Raw genomic sequence first — 26,624 nt, 5'->3', positions numbered from 1 at the left:
TTGATATGCTTGTACCTTCGAAGGTTTCTCACACTCGACAGATACGATCCCAAATGCTTCAACAATTACTACTACTCCCTGCAACAGTTTTAAGCCTATTTTAGTCACAGCTTATATATAAGACTTACAAATGCTTATTTTGTAGAAGGAAGAGGCAGTCCAATTTCTTTCTCCTGAATACGGATACGCATCTTTGTGGCACCTAAGTGACATTTTAATCTGATGCCAAGGTTATAAACGTAAACAGCCTATACTGATATTTACATAGTCATTGAAATTGACAACATTTCATATTTGAATAAATAATGTGAAATATTATGAATCGTGGAACACCAAACAGTGTAGTGTATAGTGTCCTTAGTCAGAACAATAGAAAATTTGATAATTCATATATTTAATCTGCATCGATTTTGTTTTCAGGGGTTATTTTAACCCAGAATAAAGTCTTTACAAAGTTGGCCTAGGTTGACTTGACAAAAATATAGGTAACTTAAATAGGCTTGTTGACATTAAGCTGATAGGTCTACTGTTGAGAAAATCCTGTTTACTTAACCCTTCCCTACATTTAAAGTTCCTATAAAGAGTAACACGTGAAAGCTGAGGGCAGACTAAAAAGTAATAAAATCACCAAACGCAATGTTACGTTAATTATCCTTCTATTAAACACTATCACCAGTCTCCAATCCCATAAGTTTCTCATATTTCTTGGATAACACCAAATTTGTTTAAGATCCATTTTTTCATATTTTTAGTAGATGATTAACTTATCATAAATACAAAATTACTGTATAGCAGTATCAAGGACATAAAAATGTTCTAAAATATAAAAAATGTTCACCCCCTGAATACAACTTAGGTCTATCCATACATGAAAACCATAATTTTCTAAGATTTTTCTTCTGGCTGTTACAAGACTATGAAGATTTTGTGATGGTACAGGATTTTCGTCATTGTTGCTATGTTTAAACGCGGAAAACAAAACTCAAAACTAGTTAGTTAAATCGAACACTATTTCTCGTTTTAAAATTCGAATAGTAACAAATTGTGGATTCAAAATGATAGCTACACCTACAAAAGAACCCACAACTTCTCTGATGCCATTCGTTTTCAACTCACTTTTCACCCATGTTTCTTTATTTTTTATTTGGCTGCTATCAAAAGCTGCATTATAGCAGCTTTTCTCAGAACATGGAGGTCTTTTTTCAGAACAAACTAAATTCACACTTTTTTCAACTTTTTTTTATGATGTATTTGGTTGAGTAAGTGTTCTGTAAAAGTTTTCAAACAGTCAAGACTTCATCTTCCCTTCCCTTTCAGTTAAGTCAAGATAATGTTCAACATGAAATTCTACTTGGCAATTTTTCTGCTGTAGGTCTACTATAGGCCTATTACAGTTAGTACTACTATAACTAACAACTCACCACAGCACAAAGCCGTCTGTGGCCAACACATTTATGCAAGTTCCTCCTACCCCCCGATCTATTCAAAGCTCCCCTTACTAATCTCTCTATTGACACTTTATCAGAAACTATGATTTTCTTTCTCGCTCCTTTTAAATTTTGAGAGTCTTTAAACGAACTCAAAAATAACTTTTTTTTTCTACGAAAGTAGCCACAAACTAAACCGGCATCCAAGTTTTACTAAATAAAAATTATATTTATTGAAAAAAGAAACAGCAACTAATAGCTAACATTACTCATTTTCCCTCCTTCTTTTTTAAAGATTCTAAAAGGGCCTTTTTCTCTTCGTCTCGATTTCTCATTCGGGCAACAAATTGATTCCCTCGATTTTTTCTGTATTCTTCGAACGGGTCACTTCCAACACCCATACCCTTGTACCTGTCAGTCTTATCTCGAACTTCTCCACCTTGAATTGGTTCAGCTATGCCTTGTTCTTGAGAACCGAGGCCAGCACCACCCCAACCCATCTTTTTCAGGAGTTGATGACCCCGATTACTTTCATCAAGTCTTTGCTCAGGAGGTTTAAATGTTGCCCTGAAAAAAAGAAGAAGAAGAAGAAATGTATAAACAGATGTGATATTAAGTCTTATCAAAAAGGAGAAGAATAGCTTCTCATGGCAGACATTTGCCTAAGATTTGATTTAGTTTAAACCAGCTTTTCCTTGGGGAAGGGTCCTCAAATAGGCATAAAACGGGCTAATTATTTATTTTACTAAACGAACAATAATTGTTTATGTGTATATGCATTTTTTCTCGAAAGCAGAACCAAAATATTTTATGAAAATTGGCATACTGCCATTTCCCGTTCTTAAATAAAGATCTGTATAAGTCACGACTTGCAAAATTCGTTTCCCCCTCCCAGCCTCCCTAATATATTTTACATAAATCGTCATTTGCACACACAAAATCGGAAAGAAGCAGGACACTTAGAAAATCATTCTATCATCACAGGGAGAGAGGCAAGAATTCAGAGTTTCATTGAATGAATCAGGAAATCCATACTTGGGGCAAATACGCTTGGGGACAATGATCGCTTCGCAATTGGGCTGACACTAAAAAGAGTACGCTGGATGGTTTCATCAGCTGCGAGGCAAGCATGATATACTGGAGAATGATGTACCTCTAGAGAAATGTATAAAGAAGACATTTGCTGGCTGTGACTTATTTGTATTCTTTGCCTGATGACACGCCATGCTTTAAGAGTGAAAAAAGAGCTTGGTGCTAAGGATGTGATCTTGGTAACTGGAAAATCCGCTGTTTCATTATGTTTACTAGCATTATTGCAGGGAATATGCGGAGAATACGCCCATGTGTCTTTTTATTGTAGGTTCAGCAGTGGTCTTCTTATAAAGAAAGACACGGAATTCAAACTTTATAGAATACAAATTTTCTATAAAGAAAACAGAAAAAATGTAGCTTAAAAAAGATATGGATGATAGCCAGCGTACTTAGGCGCCCTGTGGTGGCAAAATAGGTTCAATCTCAGTTTCGTAACAGGGGGTCCAGAGTTCCAAATCAGCTACAGCAAGACACTACACGGCCGGCGCAATGACGTTAGATGTCAAGAAGCGCCGTTAATCCAATACACATACACGCTATCATGCTTTAGTTCTTTTGGCACAAAGCCAGAACTCGACCCTAAAATAAATGAAACAAGCACAGTTCTTCGAGTTTTTAAGTAAGGCTAGATCATTTTTTAACAAAAAGGGCACATCCCAAAAACAGAATTAAGAAAAATGAAAAGAAATGAATTATAAGGAGGATAAACTAACTGTAAGAAAAGGATTAGTAAAATATACGCAAAAACATCATATTTATACATAGACTGCAAATAAACCGACTGTTTATGCATTAATATATAGAGCGTACAAACCGTCCTGCTAAAAAAACAAAGGAGATTAAAACATGTGCTTTACCTATAAGGAATCTAAAGAAGGAAAAATTCTGTTGTTGAATAGTTATTATACAGCAATTAACAGAGCTTGTACAATAGATCACATTTTGCGATACAAGATACGTCCAAAATGCAATGAAACTGTGTTTATAAATAGGAAAGGATTCAGATATTACCAAAACTTACAAATTTTTTAAAAAAGCTCCTTTGGGTGTTGATACATCATTGCAAACACCATTTCCTTGATTTGTATGTCCCCTGGAAGTCAACTTCTGAGGTGCCTTTCAAAGATTTTTCTAAAGCCATCGCAAATCTATGGTCGGCAATCCTCTTCATGTTTTGGTGCGCAAGGATAATCTTGCAGAAAGTAGTGTTGATGGTTTATCCTTGAGGCAAGACTCGTTGTGCAGAAATCCAAAATCATTTATTCAAAGACAGCTTTCATAGTCGTAAATAAAAATCACAAGCTAAATGTCGCTGTCATTTACAAACCTAGTCCTGAGGCATATAACTATATTGTTTATTTCATTTTTCTCCTGAGCCATTGCTGGCACATAGGGCGTCGATTCGACGTTTCAGTTGTTGTGCATTTTTTACAGGGACAAGTAGAAAGCTTGTCGCCTAGCCTTGTTGCAGCTAGGATCGAACCCTGGTGCTCCGTATTGCCAAGCGGAGCATTAATACACTATGCTAAAACAGGTTATAGGCACTGGTAAAAAACGGCACGAATGAATTGTTAAATCAATTAGTTCTGCAAGGCACTGGCACTAATCAGATGCTACTACCCGGTGATGTGATGCTTAGGTAAGACCCCACTACCGATACCGGTAATTAAGAGCGCTCTGGTGGCAAGCCAGTGGGGTAGCCAGTTCCATCGTTTTTCGGGCAAATCTTGTAGGTAACACAATTTGTAACTCGACTAACTTGACAAATGTCACCGTCTCATATCGCCTCTAAGCTAAACTCCAGGTTTAAACCACATCATGCCCGCTAATTGCATTGACTTTCACATACGTAAATACTCGTTCGTTAAGTTATAGGACTTGACATATTTTCTATTTTATGAAATCTTTTTCTTAATGGTACTCTTCCATCTCTCTTTTACCGTCTTATCGTTAATAAACATGTCTATATTCAGGACAGAGTACAGACATTTTCCAGAAGCAACATTAAGCCCCCCCCCCCTAAAACATCCTCCCTGAAAAATTTAATTACCTAAAAATGCACTATTTCCGACTCAATCTTTGTCTATCCGCACGAAAACTTTCGTGACAAAACACATGAAAAAAAAAACCCAAAAAAACAAACAAACAAAAAACAACAACCTAGAATTGACTGTAAGTAACTTGAGGAAGTAAAATAAGCTTTTAAAATTGATCACTAGATAGCAAAAAAAATTATTCACATGCTAGTTTACATTTTGTCGAAGTAACATCAGTTAGTCCTCATGCTTAACAGGAATCGTTAGACTGTGCTGACCCTTAATGGTTATATATATACAACATTTTATTCCAGCTTTTTCAGAGAAAACAAGTGCAGATGATAAGCTGGATTTTTCACAGAAAAGGTTGCGTATATTATTTTAACTTAAAAAATATGGACATTAAGCAACGATCTTGCCAGTAGAAGTGCATTGGGTTTAACCTTAGCTTCGTAATACGAAACCCAGAGATCGAACCCGAATCGTAGCAGCACACTGTACGGCCGACACAGGGACGTGTCAGCCGTACAGTCCTACTACTACAATAAAGACCATTTGCTTGTCTAGGTTGCCAAACAGCACATTAAGTAAGCTTATTATTTGCTAAACAGCAAAAAAGCCAAGCAACTCGAAGTCTCATAGCCTTTAATGGGTAAAACTAAACTTTTATTTTTAAAATTAGCATAATAATCTGATTCTTTTGATATATCCATGGTATCAAAATTTCGTGTTTTAGAGTTTCAGTTACTATTAAGTCGGGTCGCTCCTTACTTACAGTTCGTTACCACGAACTGTTTGGCAATTTCATTTTTCTACACTTTCGGTCAGACAAATCTCTAAAAATGATGTTGTCAAAATGAGATTTACAAAACCAATTCGGAGGTAGTTAGAGCAAAGTCAATTAAGAACTACAAACTATGCACTAGGTTACCGATTTGAAGCCGTTTTGTTGCATTACACAATTTATTTTTTACAATTATTTCTTTTATAAAATAATCATCGAATAAACCCCGTTTGCAAAGAAATACTTAAAATCCGTACTTTTATTATCTCATTTATAAAAAACACATTTGAAGCCAAACTCGGAACCGCACATTTCATGAGCTCTGTCTCTCCGTGGTGACCCAGTGTATTTTATTTGTTATGCGTATTATATTAATAAATTGAATTGAAGAGAAACAGAAGTAAACATAAGAAAAAAACAAGTAAATTCGCAAAATTTATATTAAAAACTCAATAATATCGAAAAAAATCTCGTTTAAAAGTCAGCAAAAAAAACGCTCAAAATGAGCGCTATAATGGAAAGAAACGTTTGTTCAAAAGCAGGCGTTTTAGTGTGATAACATCTGTGATACATCTGACTAGTCTTTAAGTTAAACCTCCATATTTGAGTCCTCTTTACCCATCAATTATGGCAAGATTCTCCCATACAAATAACCTAATATTACACTTCGGATTCTGGCAATTTGCCTCTTTTAATTTTGGTTGAGACTTAGCCAAATAAATACAACAACGATTAAATTACATACCCAAAAGAGGGTGGTGTAGGGCTCCTTCGGAAATCTCGCGACGGCGATTTTCTCTTATAAGGAATAGGTGAACGTGACCTGGATTTCCTTTCCCGCTTCTTAGGAGAGGGTAGCGGTGATGGGGATTTTGATGGCGACCGCTCTGGAGACAAACTAAAATAAACAGAAGAAATATAATCAGACAAAATTCAAAGGATTCGTATGAAAGGGGAGAATTCACACGAAGTCCCTCCCAGAAAACTGCAATTTTGTGCACACAGGAAATACAAGGAAATCAATATTTATATGATATTCTGTCAACAAAATATTATCTAATTGTCTTTGAATAATCTTCGACACAGTTATGACAAATAATTGAAACTAGTGTTTATGCGTAAACAGGGAGGAATAAGAGGGTGAGAATGAGTTCAACTTAAAAATTGGGTCGAAGACCCTCGAGAAAAAAAACTTAAATATCGTGAGCTAAAACCGAAATCTTTGGTACTCATATGTTTTTTTCTTTTAAAGGGTGCAAAACCAAGGATTCTCTTGGTTTTATTAGAATTTATTCACAGAAAATTCGAGCCAAATAAAAAATTAATTTAGGATTAATTATAATAGAAAATTTTATCATAGGAAAATTATCGATAATACAAATCAATTGCAATTAAAAGAAAAGGAAGAATCCGAAATCACAAGAAAATTTGTAAAAGTGCTATAATTACTCATGATATTTGATATTAAGATACAAAAAGAATAAATAACACAAATAAAGCATGACTAGCGATGCTCTAAGGTATTATAAATACATCAGTTACTGTTGCATAATAGGATTATTAAAATCATACAAATACACACACGCACACATATATATATATATATGTATATGCATATATATATATATATATATATATATATATATATATATATATATATATATATATAATGACATAAAATTACAAATAATATATAAAATTACAATTTTTGAACTGAAACTAAAGAAATACCTGAAAATTTGCAAAGAAGTTTTAGTTTCTATTAGATTAATAAATATACGACAGAAAAAAGACCAGTAAGCTTACAGTTTTCAACGCAACAAAATGCAATTAAAGGAGTCGATTCACTTGAATTACATTTACCAAGTGCTATAATTACTCAAGATATTTGATATTAAGATACAAAAGAATACACACACGCATATATATATATATATATATATATATATATATATATATATATATATATATATATATATATATATAAAATAAGTTGTCTGTGTGTGTGTGGGTCTGTCGGGTGACGACATGTTTGTGTGTTGACTGACGTCATGTTTTCGACTGACGAAATTACAGACCGGGACATGGGGATACAAATGACGACCGGGACACCGACACATAGGGAATATAAATGACGACCGGGACACTCAAAGAGAAAGCGACCGGGACACAAGGAATGTTCGATTAGCAATCACCATCAACAAAGCACCGGGACTTTGTTCTTCATATATTCTTCTGTTTTCTCTCTGTGCAAAATAATTGAGGCCTAACAGAATGCCCGTTTTATGCCCTAACAGAAGTACCATTGTGCTGAAAGCCACATAGCTTCTTCTGTTTTCTCTCTGTGCAAAATAATTGAGCCCTAACAGAATGCCCGTTTTATGCCCTAACAGAAGTACCATTGTGCTGAAAGCCACATAGCTTCTTCTGTTTTCTCTCTGTGCAAAATAATTGAGCCCTAACAGAATGCCCGTTTTATGCCCTAACAGAATGTGTTATCAACGGTATGCACAGTTTCTTGTTCATTAATGAGAAAATTTTCCTTTATGAACAGTAATTCTGTAAAGTGTGAAATGAGAAAAAAATGGCACAAGAGGATAAATATTCAGAAAAGAATAGTGGGCTATAGAACCAAGTTGCACAGAGGGGTCTGTACAGTGATAAATTACTAGTAATAGTCATAGTTCACGAAGCAGGGTACATTTTTCCATTTCGACGATGTTTTGTCTTAGTCACGAAAACCTCAAGGATACCCTTGTTCTCATCGTCATCCCAGATACCCGGCAACTACCTATATTTGTTTTCAGAGACCTTGATAAAATAATGGGCCATACCTGCTATATCTTCGTTTGACCTTTTGAGGAACGGGTGTTGTAGCTCTCTCAATTTGAACTCTTGGTGGGGATTTTTCTCTTAATCCAGCTTCAATTTGACTCTCTTTGTCTTTTTTTGCTTGATTTTTTGTTTTGTAGTATTCATACAACGCCAATTTTTCCCAGCCCTCACTAAAGAACGAAAATTAAGGGTTTCAATAGAACAGTATAAATACTAATATACACTAAATAATATACACATATAGTAACTTCATACACAGAAGAAATTTCTAGAGTAATGTCCAAGTAAAAATATTTAACAACGAGTTGTGTCGAAGTTAAAAAGTTGTTTTGTTGAAATTGGAACTGCTTACAATGTACACCTGAACGTCAAAAATTGAAATTTTTAGATTCTACACATCAAGAGCTGGTATGAACTAATTTTGATGAGTCTCGAATATTAAACCAAGTAACCGGGACAATTAGGTCAAGAGGTCGAAACTGTTGTAAGGGGCTCAAATAATCCAGACAAAGGATTTATTAGTGGTATTAGGAAATATTCCAAGATAATGCCTTTCCTGGGTATAATCATGAAGAAAAAGAGCTGTAACTATCAAACTGAAAAACAATTAACAAATATTTGGGGTCTGGGTTCTCGGGCTCTTCAATGTTTAAACAGAAAAGAAACTTAGAAAAATTGAGAGAATATAACCGAATATTAGAATACGAATATAATAAAAAATAACAGTAATGTAGATTACTAGTAATGGGCACGGGTTCAATCCCAGTTGTAACCAGTTATTTAGTTTGGGACGGGGGTAAGTGGCGTGACTCTGTAAGCTCAGCCAGAGTCGACCCAGCTCTAAATGGGTACCTGGAGAAATCTAGGGAAGGAAAGCAGGAAGGGTATGCGAAAGCACAGGATGGTTGGACCCCAACCCCCCATTGCACTTCCTGGCTGAGGGGCCATGAAACGAAGATAAGCACCGCCAGTTTGGACCTTAAGGGTCTAGTACCGTCTTACTTACTTACTTTACTTAATGCATATTCAACGTTAAAATGGTAAAGCTACATTGTAGATATATTTTAATTAAATATTTAGTATGTATTTTGGTTATTTTATGTTAGGGTAGGTATTAACTGCGTCCTGCTTTCCTTAATTCTTTGTTGTAGTTTTCATAATTTTGTTGCTAAAGCATTATATTTTTGTATATATCATAACGACTAACCTAACTTCACTTCTCGAGTATGTTCTGGATAATACTTAAGTACCGAAAGAGATCACAAGAAAGGCTTTAAAATAAATGGAAGCGTGCATTAAAGAACGAAGCTCCGAGTTAAATGGGGCAAAGATAAGGCTTATACAGCTGTGTTGGCCATCCAGCGGCTTTGGGCTGCGATATACTGTCAATAATAGCAGCAACATCAGTTGATTTATATTAATCAACATTTTTCCAAAAATTAATCTGTTCTCCTTCTTAAATATATCTTAGAAAAATTTTGCTACTTTTTCTGGTCTAAAAGTTACTTCTGGTCCAGTATTTATTCAGAAAATTGCTGCAAAAATAGTAAACTTGATGAGCGGGATCATTATCTAGCTTATATCCCCATTATATACGGCTTTATATAGTTGTTTAGTTTAAATATTTCTCCGTTTCTCAATTTGATCCTCTCCCGTTCCCCGTTTCTATCTCCCGTGTTTTCTCGCTCTCAGCATTTACAGTTTCTCTCTCCCTGCACCTTTCCGTTCTGTTTTACTTCAACCTTGACGTACTAAGCTTCTGGGGTGCAAGCTCTTACGAGTTTGAATTATTTTTAGCAACAGCAAGCATCACAACAAATCACACATGAAAATGATGGACGTTAAAATCTACGGTTAAAAGAAAAACGACAGCAATAAAGACATCGAAACGTATATAAAAAGAGAAGCAACAGCGAGTATAACAACGAATCCCCGGAGAATATAAATCCTAAAAAAATGTATGATTCTGCGAAGGCTTAACAAGAGGGAGGAACTGAATTCAAGCCAGAATTTCTTAATTCAATGGAAATTGCAACAACTCACCGCAGCACCAAACCGTCTGAGGGCAACACAGCTATATATATATATATATATATATATATATATATATGGTTTTAACTACGTGAAACTTGCGAATATACAACATTCTTTGCTGTCCCATTGTCTTTGCATATAAATAGATTGTCAGGTTTACCGACTCTTGAACATGCAACATATAATGGTCCATGGGAAAACAATCTGTATTCAGATCTATACCTCATGATTCTAATGATTGCCCTTGAGCTTTGTTGATGGTGATTGCTAATCGACCATTCCCTGTCCCGGTGTCCCGGTCGTCATTTATATCCCCCTGTTTCCCCCGGTGTCCCCGTTGTAGTTGTGTCCCTGTGTCCCGGTCGTCATTTATATTCCCTGTGTCCCGGTCGTCATTTGTATCCCGGTGTCCCGGTCTGTATATACATTCGTTTTTCAGTTTTGTTTTTCTCCTTTATTTTTTTTCCTTTTTTTTTCTTTTTTAGTTTATTTAGATTTTTAGATTTTTTAGTTTTTTTATTAGTTTTTAGTTTTTTTTTCTTTTTAGTTTTTTTGTAGTTTTTACCTTCTTTTTAGTTTTGTTAGTTTTTTTTTTACTTATGTCCTGGTCGTCATTTATACTCCCTGTGTCCCGGTGCTTTGTTGATTGCTAATCGAACATTCCTTTTGTCCTGGTCGCTTTCTCTTTGAGTGTCGTCATTTATTTTTTTCTTTTTTAGTTCTTTTAGTTTTTACCTTTTTTAGTTTTTTTTTAGTTTTTTAGATGAAAATTTTTTTTAGTTTTTTCCTTTTTTTCTTTTTAGTTTTTTATTGGTTTTTACCTTTATTTTAGCTTATTTTTCAGTTTTTTCCTTTTTTTTAGTTTTTTTTATTTTTTATTTTTTTTTAGTTTTTTACCTTTTTTTAGTTTTTTTAGTTTTTTAGCTTTTTTACTTTTTTTATTAGTTTTTTTGTAGTTTTTGCCTTTTTTTAGTTTTTTCAGTTTTTTTTTTAGTTTTTTATTGGTTTTTACCTTTATTTTAGCTTATTTTTCAGTTTTTTCCTTTTTTTTAGTTTTTAGTTTTTTTAGTTTTTTACCTTTTTTTAGTTATTTTAAGTTTTTTAGCTTTTTTATTTTTTTTATTAGTTTTTAGTTTTTTTTTGTAGTTTTTGCCTTTTTTTAGTTTTTTTAGTTTTTTAGCTTTTTTATTAGTTTTTAGTTTTTTTTTTAGTTTTTACCTTTTTTAGTTTTTTTAGTTTTTTAGATGAAAGTTTTTTTTAGTTTTTTCCTTTTTTTCTTTTTAGTTTTTTATTGGTTTTTACCTTTATTTTAGCTTATTTTTCAGTTTTTTCCTTTTTTTAGTTTTTTTTTATTTTTTATTTTTTTTAGTTTTTTACCTTTTTTTAGTTTTTTTAGTTTTTTTAGTTTTTTAGCTTTTTTACTTTTTTTATTAGTTTTTAGTTTTTTTTTGTAGTTTTTGCCTTTTTTTAGTTTTTTCAGTTTTTTTTTTAGTTTTTTATTGGTTTTTACCTTTATTTTAGCTTATTTTTCAGTTTTTTCCTTTTTTTTAGTTTTTTTTAGTTTTTAGTTTTTTTAGTTTTTTACCTTTTTTTAGTTTTTTTTTAGTTTTTTAGCTTTTTTATTTTTTTATTAGTTTTTAGTTTTTTTGTAGTTTTTGCCTTTTTTTAGTTTTTTTAGTTTTTTAGCTTTTTTATTAGTTTTTAGTTTTTTTTGTAGTTTTTGCCTTTTTTTAGTTTTTTTAGTTTTTTAGCTTTTTTATTTTTTTTATTAGTTTTTTGTTTTTTTTGTAGTTAGTTTTTTTAGTTTTTTACCTTTTTTTAGTTTTTTTAGTTTTTTAGCTTTTTTATTAGTTTTTAGTTTTTTTTTGTAGTTTTTGCCTTTTTTTAGTTTTTTTAGTTTTTTAGCTTTTTTATTTTTTTTATTAGTTTTTAGTTTTTTTTGTAGTTTTTGCCTTTTTTTAGTTTTTTCAGTTTTGAAGTCACCTGATCCAGTTTTTTCAGGTGACGTCACCTGATCCACAGATCCACACACAGACAACTTATTTTTATATATATAGATATATATATATATATATATATATATATATATATATATATATATATATATATATATATATACATATATATATATATATATATATATATATATATATATATATATATATATATATATATATATATATATATATATATATATATATATATATATATATATATATATATATATATATATATATAGTTGCTGCTCGTTAAAGAGATAAGATACATAATAAACATCGGTTGAACAAGAAATTAAAATAAGATTGCTGCTCTCTCTGTAACTATTCCTCCAGAAATAGTTTTTTTGGTGTTTTGGAAGTGTTTGCGTTTTTTTAACGTAGTCGGAGAATTGTTCCTAAAGTGATGCAATCATGCTGATTATATAATTCAGGATTAAAAATTGATCAAATACATGATACTCGAAGACAGAAAATGAATAGAAGAATAAAAGAGGAATAAAAGAATAAAAGAAGAATAAAAGAATAAAAATAATAGAATAAAAGAAGTATGTAAAGACCGATTTCACTAAATGCAGCACCCTAAAGTCTTTTTTTTCTTATGTAAATACATGACCAAAGAATTAGGGATGACTTCGGTTATAATTCCTAGCTAGCAATAAAATCATAGACCTAAATATATACCGGCAATATAAGAAAACATCGGAATATACGAGCAGATAAAAAGATACCAGGTGCCTAATAATCATCATCAAACTCGAACGTTGAGATAACGTTCAAGACTAAAATAAATTATTAGAGAGTACACAGTGACCTACCTATCACGGGGACGTTCATGAGAAGGTGGTGCATAGAACATTTCAACGGCTTTGATCAGTCGCTCACTTGGCGGTACTGGCGCTGGAAGACGTATTTTCTTGGGGTCTAGAGACTTGTAACTTGAATCGTCAGCCTTAAAAAGAAACAACAATTAATGTATAGTAAAATAAAAGTCGACTGGATTGGTGCGCTGGATTTAGAATCGTTTGTCCGAGGGCGAGGGTTCGAATCCTAGTATACCCAAATATTTAATTTGGGACGGGGTCAGTGACGTGACTAAACTCGGCCAGAGTCGACCTAACCCTAAATGGTTACCTGGAGAAATCTGGGGAAGTTAAACACGAACGGTGTGCGACAGCGCAGGATGGTTGGCCCCCAATTCCCCCATAGCACTTCCAGGCTGAAGGGCCAAGAAACGGAGATCAGCACCGCCAAATAGGTATTGTAAATCCCAATGCCGTATTCTTCACTTTTACCTTTAAAATAAATGTTTGGTAACGCGGAGGGGGATTTAAGAAGTTTCCAGGGTGAAGGGTTCCGGGTCAAAAGTGAAAACCTTGTAAATATTGAAGCGGTATCTCGACATTAGAAATCACTAACAGTTACTAATAAAATTGCGTGTCTGAAAATCACAGCAATGAGAAAAACGAAAAAAAATTCTCTAGTAGAAAGTCCACCTAGTATCTCACTAGTAATATATAAATTTTTGAACTTCAGGATAGAGGATGGGTTCTTAACCAGGTTCCCCATGCTTAAGTGCCTGGATAGAATACAGCAGCAATTTTGGAGTTATTCTTAGTCATAATCAAAAATAAGGATTGTTTACCTTGCTCCTTCTTTACCCCTCAATAAAAAATTCAATATCATGACAGCTGCATCTTAGCTAGAATTCCTTTACTAAACCTACGCTGTCACACAAACAAGAGCTTCTCAATAATTGTTTTGTAATAGAACCCTGTTACACCATTTACACTATAATCAAACTCAGTTATATTTTTTCACCACAATCAAAAACTTAATTCAAATTGCTACTGCCACAACTTACTTCAACATCAAGCTTCCCGAGGCTAACCCAGATGCATGAGCTCCTTCTTTATCCCAATATATTCAAAGCTTCCCTCTTTGAGCCATCCCCAGAAGTTCAAAGTTTCTAGAAGTCCTTTCTTACAACCTCTCCCGACACATTCGGGGACGAACTGTTATTCGTACGACCCAAGATGGTCAAAAAGCACAATCTTCAGCAATCTGGTATCCATCATCCGCAAAACGCGTCCTAACCATCTCATTATAACCCAAGAAAGCGGTATAGGACTTCATTTTTCCTACAACTTACTGCTTAAAATACAGTCAGTCAAACGTGTACCCGAAACAATCCGTAGACAATTTCTCTGTAAAACATCTAGAAAATCCTCCTCTGTGTTCCGAAGTACCTACGTTTCAAAACCATACTGGATCACCATCCATGTAGCTTCCAATATTATTATCTTGGTCTACAGATTTATGTTCCAATTCTTCAGATTTTTCAACCGTGGAAAAAAAAAACCTGGTCCTTGGTTATTTTACCTTAAACTTATTTACTGCATCCACCATTTTAGGAACAATACTACCCAGGTAAGTGAAACTACCCACTTGATCCATTTGATCGGTACTCAACATCACCTCTTTGGTTTCATTTATTCCCAGTCCATGTGACTTTGTCTTCTACAAATTATTTTCAAATCTATTCATGCACTCTGAACTCCCAAAACCTACAACTACTCCAACGTCTTTAGTAAAATCCAATCAAACCCTACAAAGCCTCTATAGCGTTCATTTTACAAACATTTTCATCAGGGACACTCAAATTATTCGCAAAACCTAAGTCTGGGAGTTTTACTCATAGTCTACTCATAGTTACTCAAAGGAGTTTTCTCTCATAGCCTTTAGTATGTTTCTGAGGACTAAATCCATCAAAATTAGTCCTCAAATTCCATCAAATTCCATCGAAAAATCCATCAAATTATTTTCAAATCTATTCATGCACTCTGAACTCTCAAAACCTACAACTCCTCCAACGCCTTTAATAAAATCCAATCATACCCTACAAAGCCTCTATAGCGTTCATTTTGCAAACGTTTTCATCAGGGACACACGAATTATTCGCAAAACCTAAGTCTGGGAGTTTTACTCATAGTCTACTCATAGTTACTCATAGGAGTTTTCTCTCATAGCCTTTACCATGTTTCTGAGGACTAAATCCATCAAAATTAGTCCTCAAATTCCATCAAAATCCATCAAAAAATTATTTTCAGATCTATTCATGCACTCTGAACTCTCAAAACCTACAACTCCTCCAACGCCATTAAATAAAATCCAATCATATTCTACAAAGCCTCTATGGCGTTCATTTTGCAAACGTTTTCATCAGGGACACTCGAATTATTCGCACAACCTAAGTCTAGGAGAGTTTCACTCTTCCATTTGGTTCCATGCTCTCTCATAGCCTTTGTCATGTTTCTTAGGACTAAGTCCATCAAAACGATACATTTAAATGGAAATAGAACGCAACCCTGGTTAGCTTCAGACTCAATATGAAACGAGCTACCTTAACCACAGCGATGTCATTTTCGCACATAACACTAATCATTTTAATATATTTGTCGAATATACCATACAAGAATAAGCTCTTTTATCGGCTGAAATGAACACTTACTCATAATCTATTATCTGATGACTAAAAGGTTCTTAGAAGTCAGGCACTTCTCAATTATTACTCTAAGAACGAAGATTCTGATTTGAATTAATGCTTGCAAGACAAGGAATACTCTATAGGAAATACATCGTAATTTACATTATCAAATAATGTTACAATGAAAGAAATATTTTATTTGAAACATATGATCTACCCCTACTTCTTCTGTTATGATTAAATACTGCACATCATCAATGTAGTTTTGCAAAACCCTTGAACTTACTCCACGCAAACCAAATGTTGTCAACTACTGGCGTAAACTATGAATATTTTTATATAGGAGAAATACTGTATAAAGAAAATTATTACATATGGAGTTGTTATAATTGGTTCTATGCTTGACAAATAATTAAATATTAAAAAAGGTGTGTCTTCTGCAAAACAACCCAGTAGTCAGACAGCACTGTAGATAAATTAACCAGTAACGTCATAATCAATAATATTTGGCTACTACATTCTCAGTGATTTTTTTGAACTCTTTTCTTTAATTTAATAACAATAAATAGTTTAATTAAATTCTAATTTTTAGAACTTTTTTCTTAATCTAATAACTATCAACATGTTAAGTAAATAATTTTCATCCACTACTACTACTACTACTATCAACTCACTAGAGCATCAAGCCATCTGAAACCGACACAGCTGCGCACGCTCCTCCTTTGTCTCAATTTACTCTCAAAGCTTACGTCTTTACACCCCCCCCCCAAGAAGCCCCAATTTCTTTTAAATCATTTGTGATGATGTAATCATCACACCGAAATCAAAGTAAAATCTTTATTGTACCACCTAGAGAGTGGACTGATCCCCCATTGCCTTTGTCCAATTTTTTTTAATAAGTATGTGATTACCTTGGATATTTTAATATAAAGCACAATCAATTTTAAATACTATGATAGTCAACACTGAATCTTAATCTTGAACACACACGTCTACCTTCTAAATATCAATCGTCCTTCTAAATATCAAAATTCATTAAGATACGATCACCCACTCGTAAGTTAAAAATACCTCAATTTTTTGATGATTCTAAGATTGGAAAAATGCTACCCAATCTTATAGTTAGAACAAAGTATCTAAATCACATATAACAATTTTGCAACATTCATATTTTGCATCGATTGTTTTTTATTTCACATTATCTGCTAGCTCTGAAGTGTCATTTCTAATCTTCATTTCTAGGTTATAAATATGTTAATAAAAAATAGCATGGTCATTCTTCTTTCAATGCACCCTACCCCCACCCCTAATGGTCCCAGATATACCACAGATGGGCCAGGTACCAGGGAATCCGACATCTAATCATTACTTGAATAGATGAATCATTATACATCTCTATTACACCACATAGAAAGTGGATTATTTAACCATTGGATTCGTCTAAATTTTCTCGAAAAGTATATGATTAGTTAGAATGTTCGAACCCTATACAATATGAAAGACTTTAAATACACCGACAGTCATCAGTAAAGCTAAATTTTGGACAAACCCTTTAACCTTGGCCTAAACTTGGAAAATACTGCCCAATCATGGCTTAAAAATTGAAATATAGTAACTAAATCACAGAGAGACTCAATCACCAATAAATTCAATATAAAACAAGTGTTGTGAAGCAGATTAGAAGTATTTAAATAGCCTTTCATCTATTTAATGCGGCCTAATAACCATCTACTTATTATAGCCTAAAATCTATTTAAAACAAATTTAAATAGATGTAAAAGAAACTTTCGTTTCAGCTTAGATTTAAAAACTAAGCATTCTTAGATTGCAATTAGCTCGTCATAGCTAGCCCAGGCCCTAACATCGTCCAGTATCAATTATTCCTAAAGTGCATGTTTATTAAATAAAAGATTATCATCAAAATATTTGTTGAAAACTATGCATTGTCGGGGTGCTCGGGGTATTAACTACATTCTATTTAAAAAAAAGCAACGGATCAGCATTCTTAAGCAAAATCACATAAACAGAAATGGGTAGCTTTCTGTTTTTTTAAGTATTCAAATGCACGAATTAACTCTTATCTGTGTCCCTTCCCAATACAATCCAATAAAAACAATACCCCCCCCCCCCAAAAAAAAAAAAAAAAAACAATCATTAACTTTGTAAGACAATTTCAATATTTCTATGCTTAAGTCCATTCACAAAATCTTGATATTACAATCCAGAAAATAATAAAAAAAATAGGCAATTTCTGTCTCTTTTTTGAACGGATACTGGAAGAGCATAACCAAGACCAGTCCCTTCAAAAAACTCTAAGAAAAAATAGAAACCTCACTCTAGAAACTAAAATAAACCAGAACAACATCCTATCAGTTTGTTCTTTGGTTTAACAAGTATTTTCTTCATCTGCATATATGGTACAGAACTTCTCAATTCTTCATAAATTTTCAAGCTACTGATAAAATAGCTGTTGTTGTTAAACGAAAGGCTTTTCTCCGTGCAAGCTTTTGGCATGTTATTTTTCTCCAGCCTACTGCTATAGTACTTCAACATAAGGCAAATTGGTATTCATAAGTTCACTGAAATTAAACTTTATCCATCTATTGAATTGTATTTTTCTATTCACCTTAATTCTTTTTTTAATTGAAAATACATCGGAAACATACAAAAATAGGACAACTTCTCAATTTTGACTAGGTTTAATCCATTATCTACGAAAACTTCTAGGGAATCCTAACTCACTAGAACTCAAGTTTCAGGGGATATATAAAAATTAAAATAACTAAAAAAAGAAACAAAACAACAAACACAAAACAGAAAAGTGGAATGAATTTTTCACTCTGCCCAAGCAATAAATTTCTATTCCCCCCCCCCTTCCGCTATTTTCGCTAGTTTTGCTCCCGTTGAGCCGCATTAATCTTTTTCCCTTTTCCCTATACGCTCCATTCTGCTTCGTATTGTTTTGACAGGCCTCGCAACAATTAAATCCCAAATTCAGCCTCACCGCCTTCTTCCTCTCAAACCAACATGAATGCTCACGGACAGTTGGGAAATTCAGACATAAAATACACCTTTTGAAGCTTTAGGCACGGAGTTGTCCCCCAAAAATTGGGAGGAGCCAATACCCCCTGGACCCCAACTTCTCAATGACGCTACTGATAAGAGAATAAGTTCTCAACAAAAAAAAAGTTTGTTTTGTTTATGTTTCCTCGTTTTTTCTCTATGTTTACTAATTTTGTTCTGAGTCATCTGTGTTAATTATTTCTCTCATTACCTTATGCGCTCTATCTTGTTCTCGGTTATATAATAGATTAAATAATCAATTAGATCGATAATACAAGCAAGGCATGATTACCTTTATCATTGTGACCATTAATCCAGCTGGAAGGTCATAATAGGGCATAACTGGCTCAATTCCTTCCAATTCTGTAATATAATTTGATTTATAGTCAGAATGAAAAGCTCCCATGGGTGGTGGTTGACTCCAATCTTGATTGTTACCATATTCACTTTCATCTAAAAAAGGAAAAAAGAGCGCTAGTAGGAGATTAAAACAACTAAGTAAAGAAACGGAAACTTTTAAAACAGCCGAAAGAAAAATATACAAAGCTCGTGGTTTTCAGGTATACCTCGGGTGCGTCCACGGGTAAATTTTCAATTTCATTTTGATCCCCTTCGTTCTTTAAGGATATAAATAAAAAAAAACTAGTTTTTTTTAACTGAAAGTAAGGAGCGACTTTAAAACTTAAAACGAACAGAAATTACTCTGTGTACAAAAGAGGCTGTTCCCTCATCAACGCCCCGCTCTTTACACTAAAGTTTGACTCTTTCTCTTAATTCTGCTTTTTAAAACAGTAAAAAACTTTAGCGTAAAGAGCGGGGCGTTGATGAGGAAGCAGCCCCTTTCATATACAAAATAATTTCTGTTCGTTTTAAGTTTTAAGTTTTAATGTCGCTCCTTACTTTCAGCTAAAAATTTTTTTTTTTATATATTAAATTTCTGAACGTTTTTGAATCAATGCATGTTTTGATTTTGGCTCTCCGCAGAAGAATAATTAAAACGAAATTTGCATATTAATTTTTTTGACTAAATGGCTTTCTCATAGTTTTGATCGAATAATTTTGAGAAAAAGGAGCGGGGGGGGGAGCCTAGTTGCCCTCTGATTTTTTGGTTACTTAAAAAAGCAACTAAAACTTTTAATTTTTTACGAATGTTTTTATTAGTAAAGGGTATACGTAACTTATAAATTAGCTTACGTAACGAACTTTTGTATTCTCATGTTTTTATTACATATATGAGGGGGTTCACCCCCTCATCAGTACCTCGCTCTTTGCACTAAAGCTTAAATTTTGTCCCAATTCATTAAGAATGACCCTTGAATCACAAAAGCCGTAGAATAAATAGTTGAAATTACTAAAAATACTTTAGCGTAAAGAGCGAGGTATTAGGAGGAGGTGAGCCCCTCATTAGCATAATAATTTTTGTTCGTTTTAGGTTTAAATGCAACTACTTACTTCCAGTTGAATTTTTTTTTTACATATTTATTTTTTCATTGTCTTTTTTAAATGATGCAAGAAAATCATGCGCTCCCTTCATGGAAATTTTCTTCCCCCAAGACAAATTCCTCGATGGAAAGTTTCCCCAACATATCCCACTCTTCTCGACCCCTCCCCTACCCAAAAAATTTCCTTGAAAACGTCTGTACACCTCCCAATACCCATTACTATATGTATGCACTGGTCAAAGTTTGTAACTTGTAGCCCCTCCCACAGGGACTGTGGGGAGTAAGTCGTCCCCAAAGACATAGTTATAAGGTGTTTCGACTACGCTGAAAAAATGGCTATATCAGAATTTTCATCCGTTGACTTTGGAAAAATCATTAGCGTGGGAGGGGGCTTAGGTGCCCTCCAATTTTTTTAGTCACTCAAAAAGGGCACTAGAACTTTTCATTTCCGTTATAATGAGCCCTCTCGCAACATTCTAAGACCACGGGGTCGATACGATCACCCCTAAAAAAAAAAAACAAAAAAAAAAAACAAACAAAAAACAAACAAACAAACAAACAAATAAACACGCATCCGTGATCTGCCTTCTGGCAAAAAAATACAAAATTCCACATTTTTGTAGATAGGAGCTTAACTTCTACTATAGGGTTCTCTGATACACTGAATCTGATGGTGTGATTTTTCGTTAAGATTCTATGATTTTTAGGGGGTGTTTCCCCCTATTATCTAAAAAAAAAGGCAAATTTTCTCAGGCTCGTAACTTTTGATGGGTTAGACTAAACTTGATGAAACCTATACATCTAAAATCAGCATTAAAATGCAATTCTTTTGATGTAGCTATTGGTATCAAAATTCAATTTTTTAGAGTTTTAGTTACTATTGAGCCGGGTCGCTCCTTACTACAGTTCGTTACCACGAACTGTTTGATTTTTTTGAAAAACAAATATTTATAATAGATATCACCAAAGGAGTTCTGGAGGTAGGAGTTGGTATTAAAAAAACATAAGGTTTGTTTACTTACGAAATCTTGCCAAAAAACAGAAAATAATCCGTTAAAGAATTCAATAATGAAGGCTTCCACGGTATAAGTGAAGTTAAAAAAAAAAAAAAAAACTTTCCCACTAAGTCTATACCGCAAAGTTTACCCTGCTCACAAATTTTCCTTTTCAACTTATCACTATTCTTTGAAGCAAATTAAATAAAAAAACAAGTTTTTTTTTAACTGAAAGTAAGGAGCGACATTAAAACTTAAAATGAACAGAAATTACTCCGTATATGCAAGAAGCTGTTCCCTCCTCAACGCCCCGCTCTTTACGATAAAGTTTGACTCTTTCTCTCAAATCTACTTTTTAAAACAGAAAAAACTTTAGCGCAAAGAGCGGGGCGTTGAGGAGGGAATAGCCCCTTTCATATGGAGTAATTTCTGTTCGTTTCAAGTTTTACTGTCGCTCCTTACTTTCAATTAAAAAAAAACTTTTTTAATTTTGGCTCCCCGCAAATGAATCCTTAAAACGAAATTTGCACACTATTTTTTTTTGGGGGGGGGGGTAAATGGCTTTCTCTTAGTTTTGATCGGAAGATTTCAAGAAAAAAGGGTTGGGGAAGGAGGCCTAGTTGTCCTCCAATCTTTTGGTTACTTAAAAAGGCAACTAGAACTTTTAATTTTTTTACGAACGTTTTTATTAGTAAAAAATATATGTAACTTTCGAATTAACTTACGTAACGAACTTCTATATTCGTATATCTTTACTACGTATATGAGGGGTTTTTACGCCCCTCATTAATACATTGCTCTTTAAATTAAAGCTTAAATTTTGTCCCAATTCTTTAAGAATGACCCCTGAATCACAAAGGCCGTAGAATAAATAGCTGAAATTACTAAAAATACTTTAGCATAAAGAGCAGGTATTTAGGAAGAGATGAACCCCTTTTATGCGTAATAATTTCTGTTCGTTTTAAGTTCTAATGCTGCTCCTTACTTTCAGTTAAAAAAACTGTTTCATATTTATTTTTCATTGTTTTTTGCTTTAAATAATGCTAGAAAATCCTGCGACCCCTTCATGAAAATTCTCATCTCCCATGAAAATTCCTCCATGGAAGATCCTCCCACGTAACCCCCTCCCCAACCAAGAATAAAATCCCCCTGAAAACGTCTGTGCACTTCCCAATAGCCATTACTATATGTAAGCACTGGTTAAAGTTTGTAACTTGCAGCCCCTCCCCCGGGAAGACATAGTTATTAGATTTTTCAACTATGCTAAACAGAATGGCTATCTCAAAATTCTGATCCCTTGACTTTGGGAAAAATGAGCATGGGAGGGGGCCTAGGTGCCCTCCAATTTTTTTTGGTAACTTATAAAGGGCACTAGAACTTTTAAGGAACGTTTTTATTAGTAAAAAGTATACGTAACTTAAGAATTAACTTATGTAACAAACTTTTATATTCTTATATTTTTATTATGTATATGAGGGGTTTGTCCCCTCGTTAATACCTCGCTCTTTACACTAAATCTTAAATTTTGCCCCAATTCTTTAAGAATGACCCCTGAATCAGAAAGGCCGTAGAATGAATAGTTGAAACTACTAAAAATACTTTAGCATAAAAAGCGAGGTATTTATCTCCTCCTAAATACCTCGCTCATTATGCTAAAGTATTTTTCCCCTCATATGCGTAATACTCTCTGTTCGTTTTAAGTTTTAATGTTACTCCTTACTTTCAATTGAAAAAAACTTTTTCATGTTTATTTTTTCATTGTTTTTTATAGTAATGCTAGAAAATCCTGTGCCCTTTTCATTGAATTTCTCTTCCCCCATGAAATATTCCTTTAAGAAAAGATCCTCCCATATAGCCCCCTCCCCTGAACCCCACACCCAAACCAAAAAAATCCCCCTGAAAACGTCTGTACACTTCCCAATAACCATTACTGTATGTAAACACTGGTCAAAGTTTGTAACTTGCAGCCCCTCCCCCAGGGACTGTGGGGAGTAAGTCATCCCCAAAGACACAGTTATTATGGTTTTCGACTATGCGAAAAAAAAAAATCAACTTTCGACTTTGGGAAAAAATGAGCGTGGGAGGAGGCCTAGGTGTCCTCTACTTTTTTCCCTTAAAAAGGGCACTAGAACTTTTCATTTCCGTTAAAATGAGTCCTCTTGCGACATTCTAGGATCACTTGGTCGTTACGATGACCCCTGGGAAAAAACAATAAAAAATAAACACGCACCCGTGATCTGTCTTGTGACAAAAAATACGAAATTCCACATTTGTGTAGATAAGAGCTTGAAACTACTTGAAGCAAAATACAGAAAAAGGCAAAAGAGTTTAAAATTAGAAAAAAAAATCATAACAGCAGACTATAATTCCTTTCCCGTATCTATAATGTCACTGTCTTTCCGATAATAGTCTGTCACACAGCCGCATTTTACTGGCCTGCCTTACCCTGATAAAGTTTAACTTTCGAACAAGTGCCTAGGTAACGAGGAGAAAATAAAATTCTAAAGGCAGATTCCTCATGGTATAATTGCTAACTGGCATAATACTCCCGGATTTTGCATACAAGTCAAGCGGACATTGTCCGTCACGGGTCACACCCAAAATCAATCCAATCTTTCATCCCTTAGTTCTATGACTATCTACCTTAATTCTGCCCTAATAATGACGCATGGACGGATGATAGATAGACTTGTCTATCAACAAATGAACTGACATCATTTTTATACAATCCTTAAAAAGGCCTTATGCCAAATTTTCCTCTCACTCACTTGGACTATCTGTCTTGGCTTTTTTCTACAATAAGCCATGGCTTGATATCCACAACTACTTGATTTTAATTTAACTCTTGATTTTTTTGCCAATCTTCACAGTTGAAGCCCTTCCGAGCATAGCTTGGCGGCCCCTCCCCCTTCTCGAAACCAAAATTCTAGCATGGACATCTCTATAACGGCAGATATAACCCAAGAATAAAAAACATCAGATTTGCTCATACCCCAGTGTTTTTCTTGCTGTCCATATCCGTTTGCAGCGTATGCGCCCGTTTGAGCTTCATGGATAGTATTTAACTGATCTTCAAGCTGCCGTAAATGAGTTTCAAATCCCTAAGAATTAAAGGTAAAAGATTAATGCTGTAAAAGAAAAATTCCAGCTAAGACCTATCCTACTTAATTATCCCAATCACTTGTAACCAAGAGAAAAATAAATGAATAAAGGTATAAAAACGGTTTGCACAAAAAGCTTCCAAAGCTTTATTTTCACTTTTTTAAGGTTTTTGTTTTGTTGGTGTTGTATTCTGTGTGTTTTGTTGGTGTAGAAAAATAAATGAATATAGGTATAAAAAAGGTTTGCACAAAAAGCTTTCAAAGCTTTATTTTCACTTTTTTAAGGTTTTTGTTTTGTTGGTGTTGTATTCTGTGTGTTTTGTTGGTGTAGAAAAATAAATGAATATAGGTATAAAAAAGGTTTGCACAAAAAGCTTCCAAAGCTTCATTTTCACTTTTTTTGGGTTTTTGTTTTGTCGGTGTTGTATTCTGTTTGTTTTGTTGGTGTAGAAAAATAAATGAATATAGGTATAAAAAAGGTTTGCACAAAAAGCTTCCAAAGCTTTATTTTCACTTTTTTTGGGTTGCTGTTTTGTTGGTGTTGTATCCTTGATGACGTAGAGAATTTTAATTTGTATTTTATTGTCGGATGATGTGAGGGTCGCTGTTTCGTGGGGACTGCCGGTGAGTTGATTTCTTTTCCTTATAAATTTATATTTAGATGTCGGTTAGTATTTTTATGACAAGCTTCATCATTCTTTATTTATTGTATGCTGTTTCCCAAATAACGGGCCATTGAGTCCTTTGGGAATTGTTTTTGTTATTGTTATTTTATGAAAATAAATAGAACTTGAACCATATTGTAAAATGACCAAATAAGTTTAGCTGTAGAAAATACACCTTTTGGTTCTAGTCACAAGGATATCGCTAGCTAAAACGTTGTATCTACACGACTTTGAAATGAAATAGAAGAGAACGGATTACACAAAACTTTTAAGAAACTATAAGACAAATCCTAAAAATTTTAGGATTTGGGGGAATGACGAAAGAAATCAAGGCTTATTTTGCCGCATATTCTGTTTAACTGTGATCTTTTTAATATACAAATATAACGTAAAATAGAGCTAAAATATAATTTGAATATAAAAAGAATACGCAATTTAACTGATTCAATTTGCTATTCTTTCCCAACGGATTTCCTTGATTTTCGTTCTTTTAGTAAATAATATTTTTAATAGGCATTTCTTTAGTTCGTTTCTTTGATTTCTTCAAAACTGTTTCTTTAGTTTGTTTTAGTTCTTTTAGGAAATAATAGTAAGCAATATTCAGTCGAACTTGAACATTGTGTCGTTTATTTTCAACAATAACAAAAATTTGTGTTCCCACGATAACTATTGATGATTCAATTATGTTGACAAACAAATCTTCTTGCGATCGTTGATCAACAGTCCGACAGAAAAGGCCTAAAATGTAGCACCTGCCTAGAGTTGGTAAATTATCATAGAAATAAATGTTCTTTGGCGGAGTAACACACGCCTTTACTGATTCATTTGCTATTTTTTTTTCCAACAAATTTTCCTGGCTTTCAGAGGTATCCTTGCGAATCAGCTTATAGTATCTGTAAATGGATACTTAAATGGACAAGTTTCAACAATGTTGAACACATCAAGTCCCAGTATGAATTTTGTGTATGGTGCAACAACCTTTATTTTATCATAGGACTCTGGCAGGGTCCTATGATAAAATATAACATTTTAAATGAGCCTTTAGATAAGTCTCTTTTGTTACAGCAGCCTTCTAGTTTCTGCTAGTCAATAAGCGCTTTATAAAGCCCCGTCCTCATTATGGCTTTTTCAGGCGAGCTCGGCCGAGTAATCACATGTATTATCCAGTTAGCCTTTGTATCATCTTCGGTATACACAGGGCAAAGCGTCGGTTTCACAACTTTGTGTATTACGTCAAAGTACCTATCATTTGCCATAAAATATACCCATTGATACCCATTCTCATTTACACTTTTACCTAAAGTAGAGTCTTTTTTCTGTCAGAAGATATTCTTATTCGAATTTTTCTTACCATACACAATGGTATTTATAGCTTTTCGGAATGTAAGATTCATAATATTTAATTTTATAGCATTTGGAAAATAATATTCAACATCTAGTTGAAGATGTTTTAATCTTCACTTTTTTAAGATATATTATCGTTTTATTCGTGTTTTTTTTCGTAGACTGATTTTCATGTCTCTCTTGATTCGCCTTTTAATCATTTCGGGTTGTTTGACCGTTTAGACTGGGTTGTTGAAATTTCGGGTTGTTTGACCGTTTTCTTCTTTTTTTAAAAATAAATCAAGAATAATTACTACGAGGGAAAATGCTACTCCTCCTTAAA

The 26,624-nt window shown here is 33.6% G+C and overlaps 1 protein-coding gene across 1 annotated transcript in view; it reads right to left on the bottom strand.

The window, feature by feature from the left end:
• Positions 1–1,635: 1,635 nt before the first annotated feature.
• Positions 1,636–26,624, bottom strand: part of LOC136034376 (calcium homeostasis endoplasmic reticulum protein-like) — a 72,957-nt gene continuing 47,968 nt past the window's right edge. Inside the window, exons 9-14 of the mRNA XM_065715518.1 lie at positions 24,185–24,293; positions 19,048–19,208; positions 13,024–13,157; positions 8,174–8,344; positions 6,085–6,237; positions 1,636–1,994 (exon numbers count right to left, since the gene is read on the bottom strand). Of these exons, the coding sequence (XP_065571590.1) occupies positions 1,697–1,994; positions 6,085–6,237; positions 8,174–8,344; positions 13,024–13,157; positions 19,048–19,208; positions 24,185–24,293 (1,026 nt within the window). The 3' untranslated portion in view covers positions 1,636–1,696. The remainder of the gene's footprint in view (positions 1,995–6,084; positions 6,238–8,173; positions 8,345–13,023; positions 13,158–19,047; positions 19,209–24,184; positions 24,294–26,624) is intronic.

This window comes from Artemia franciscana, chromosome 13 (genome assembly GCF_032884065.1).
Source record: "Artemia franciscana chromosome 13, ASM3288406v1, whole genome shotgun sequence".
NCBI classification, from domain to species: domain Eukaryota; kingdom Metazoa; phylum Arthropoda; class Branchiopoda; order Anostraca; family Artemiidae; genus Artemia; species Artemia franciscana.
The sequence above is the reverse complement of the archived record's forward strand: the minus strand, read 5'-3'. Positions and strand labels throughout refer to the sequence as shown.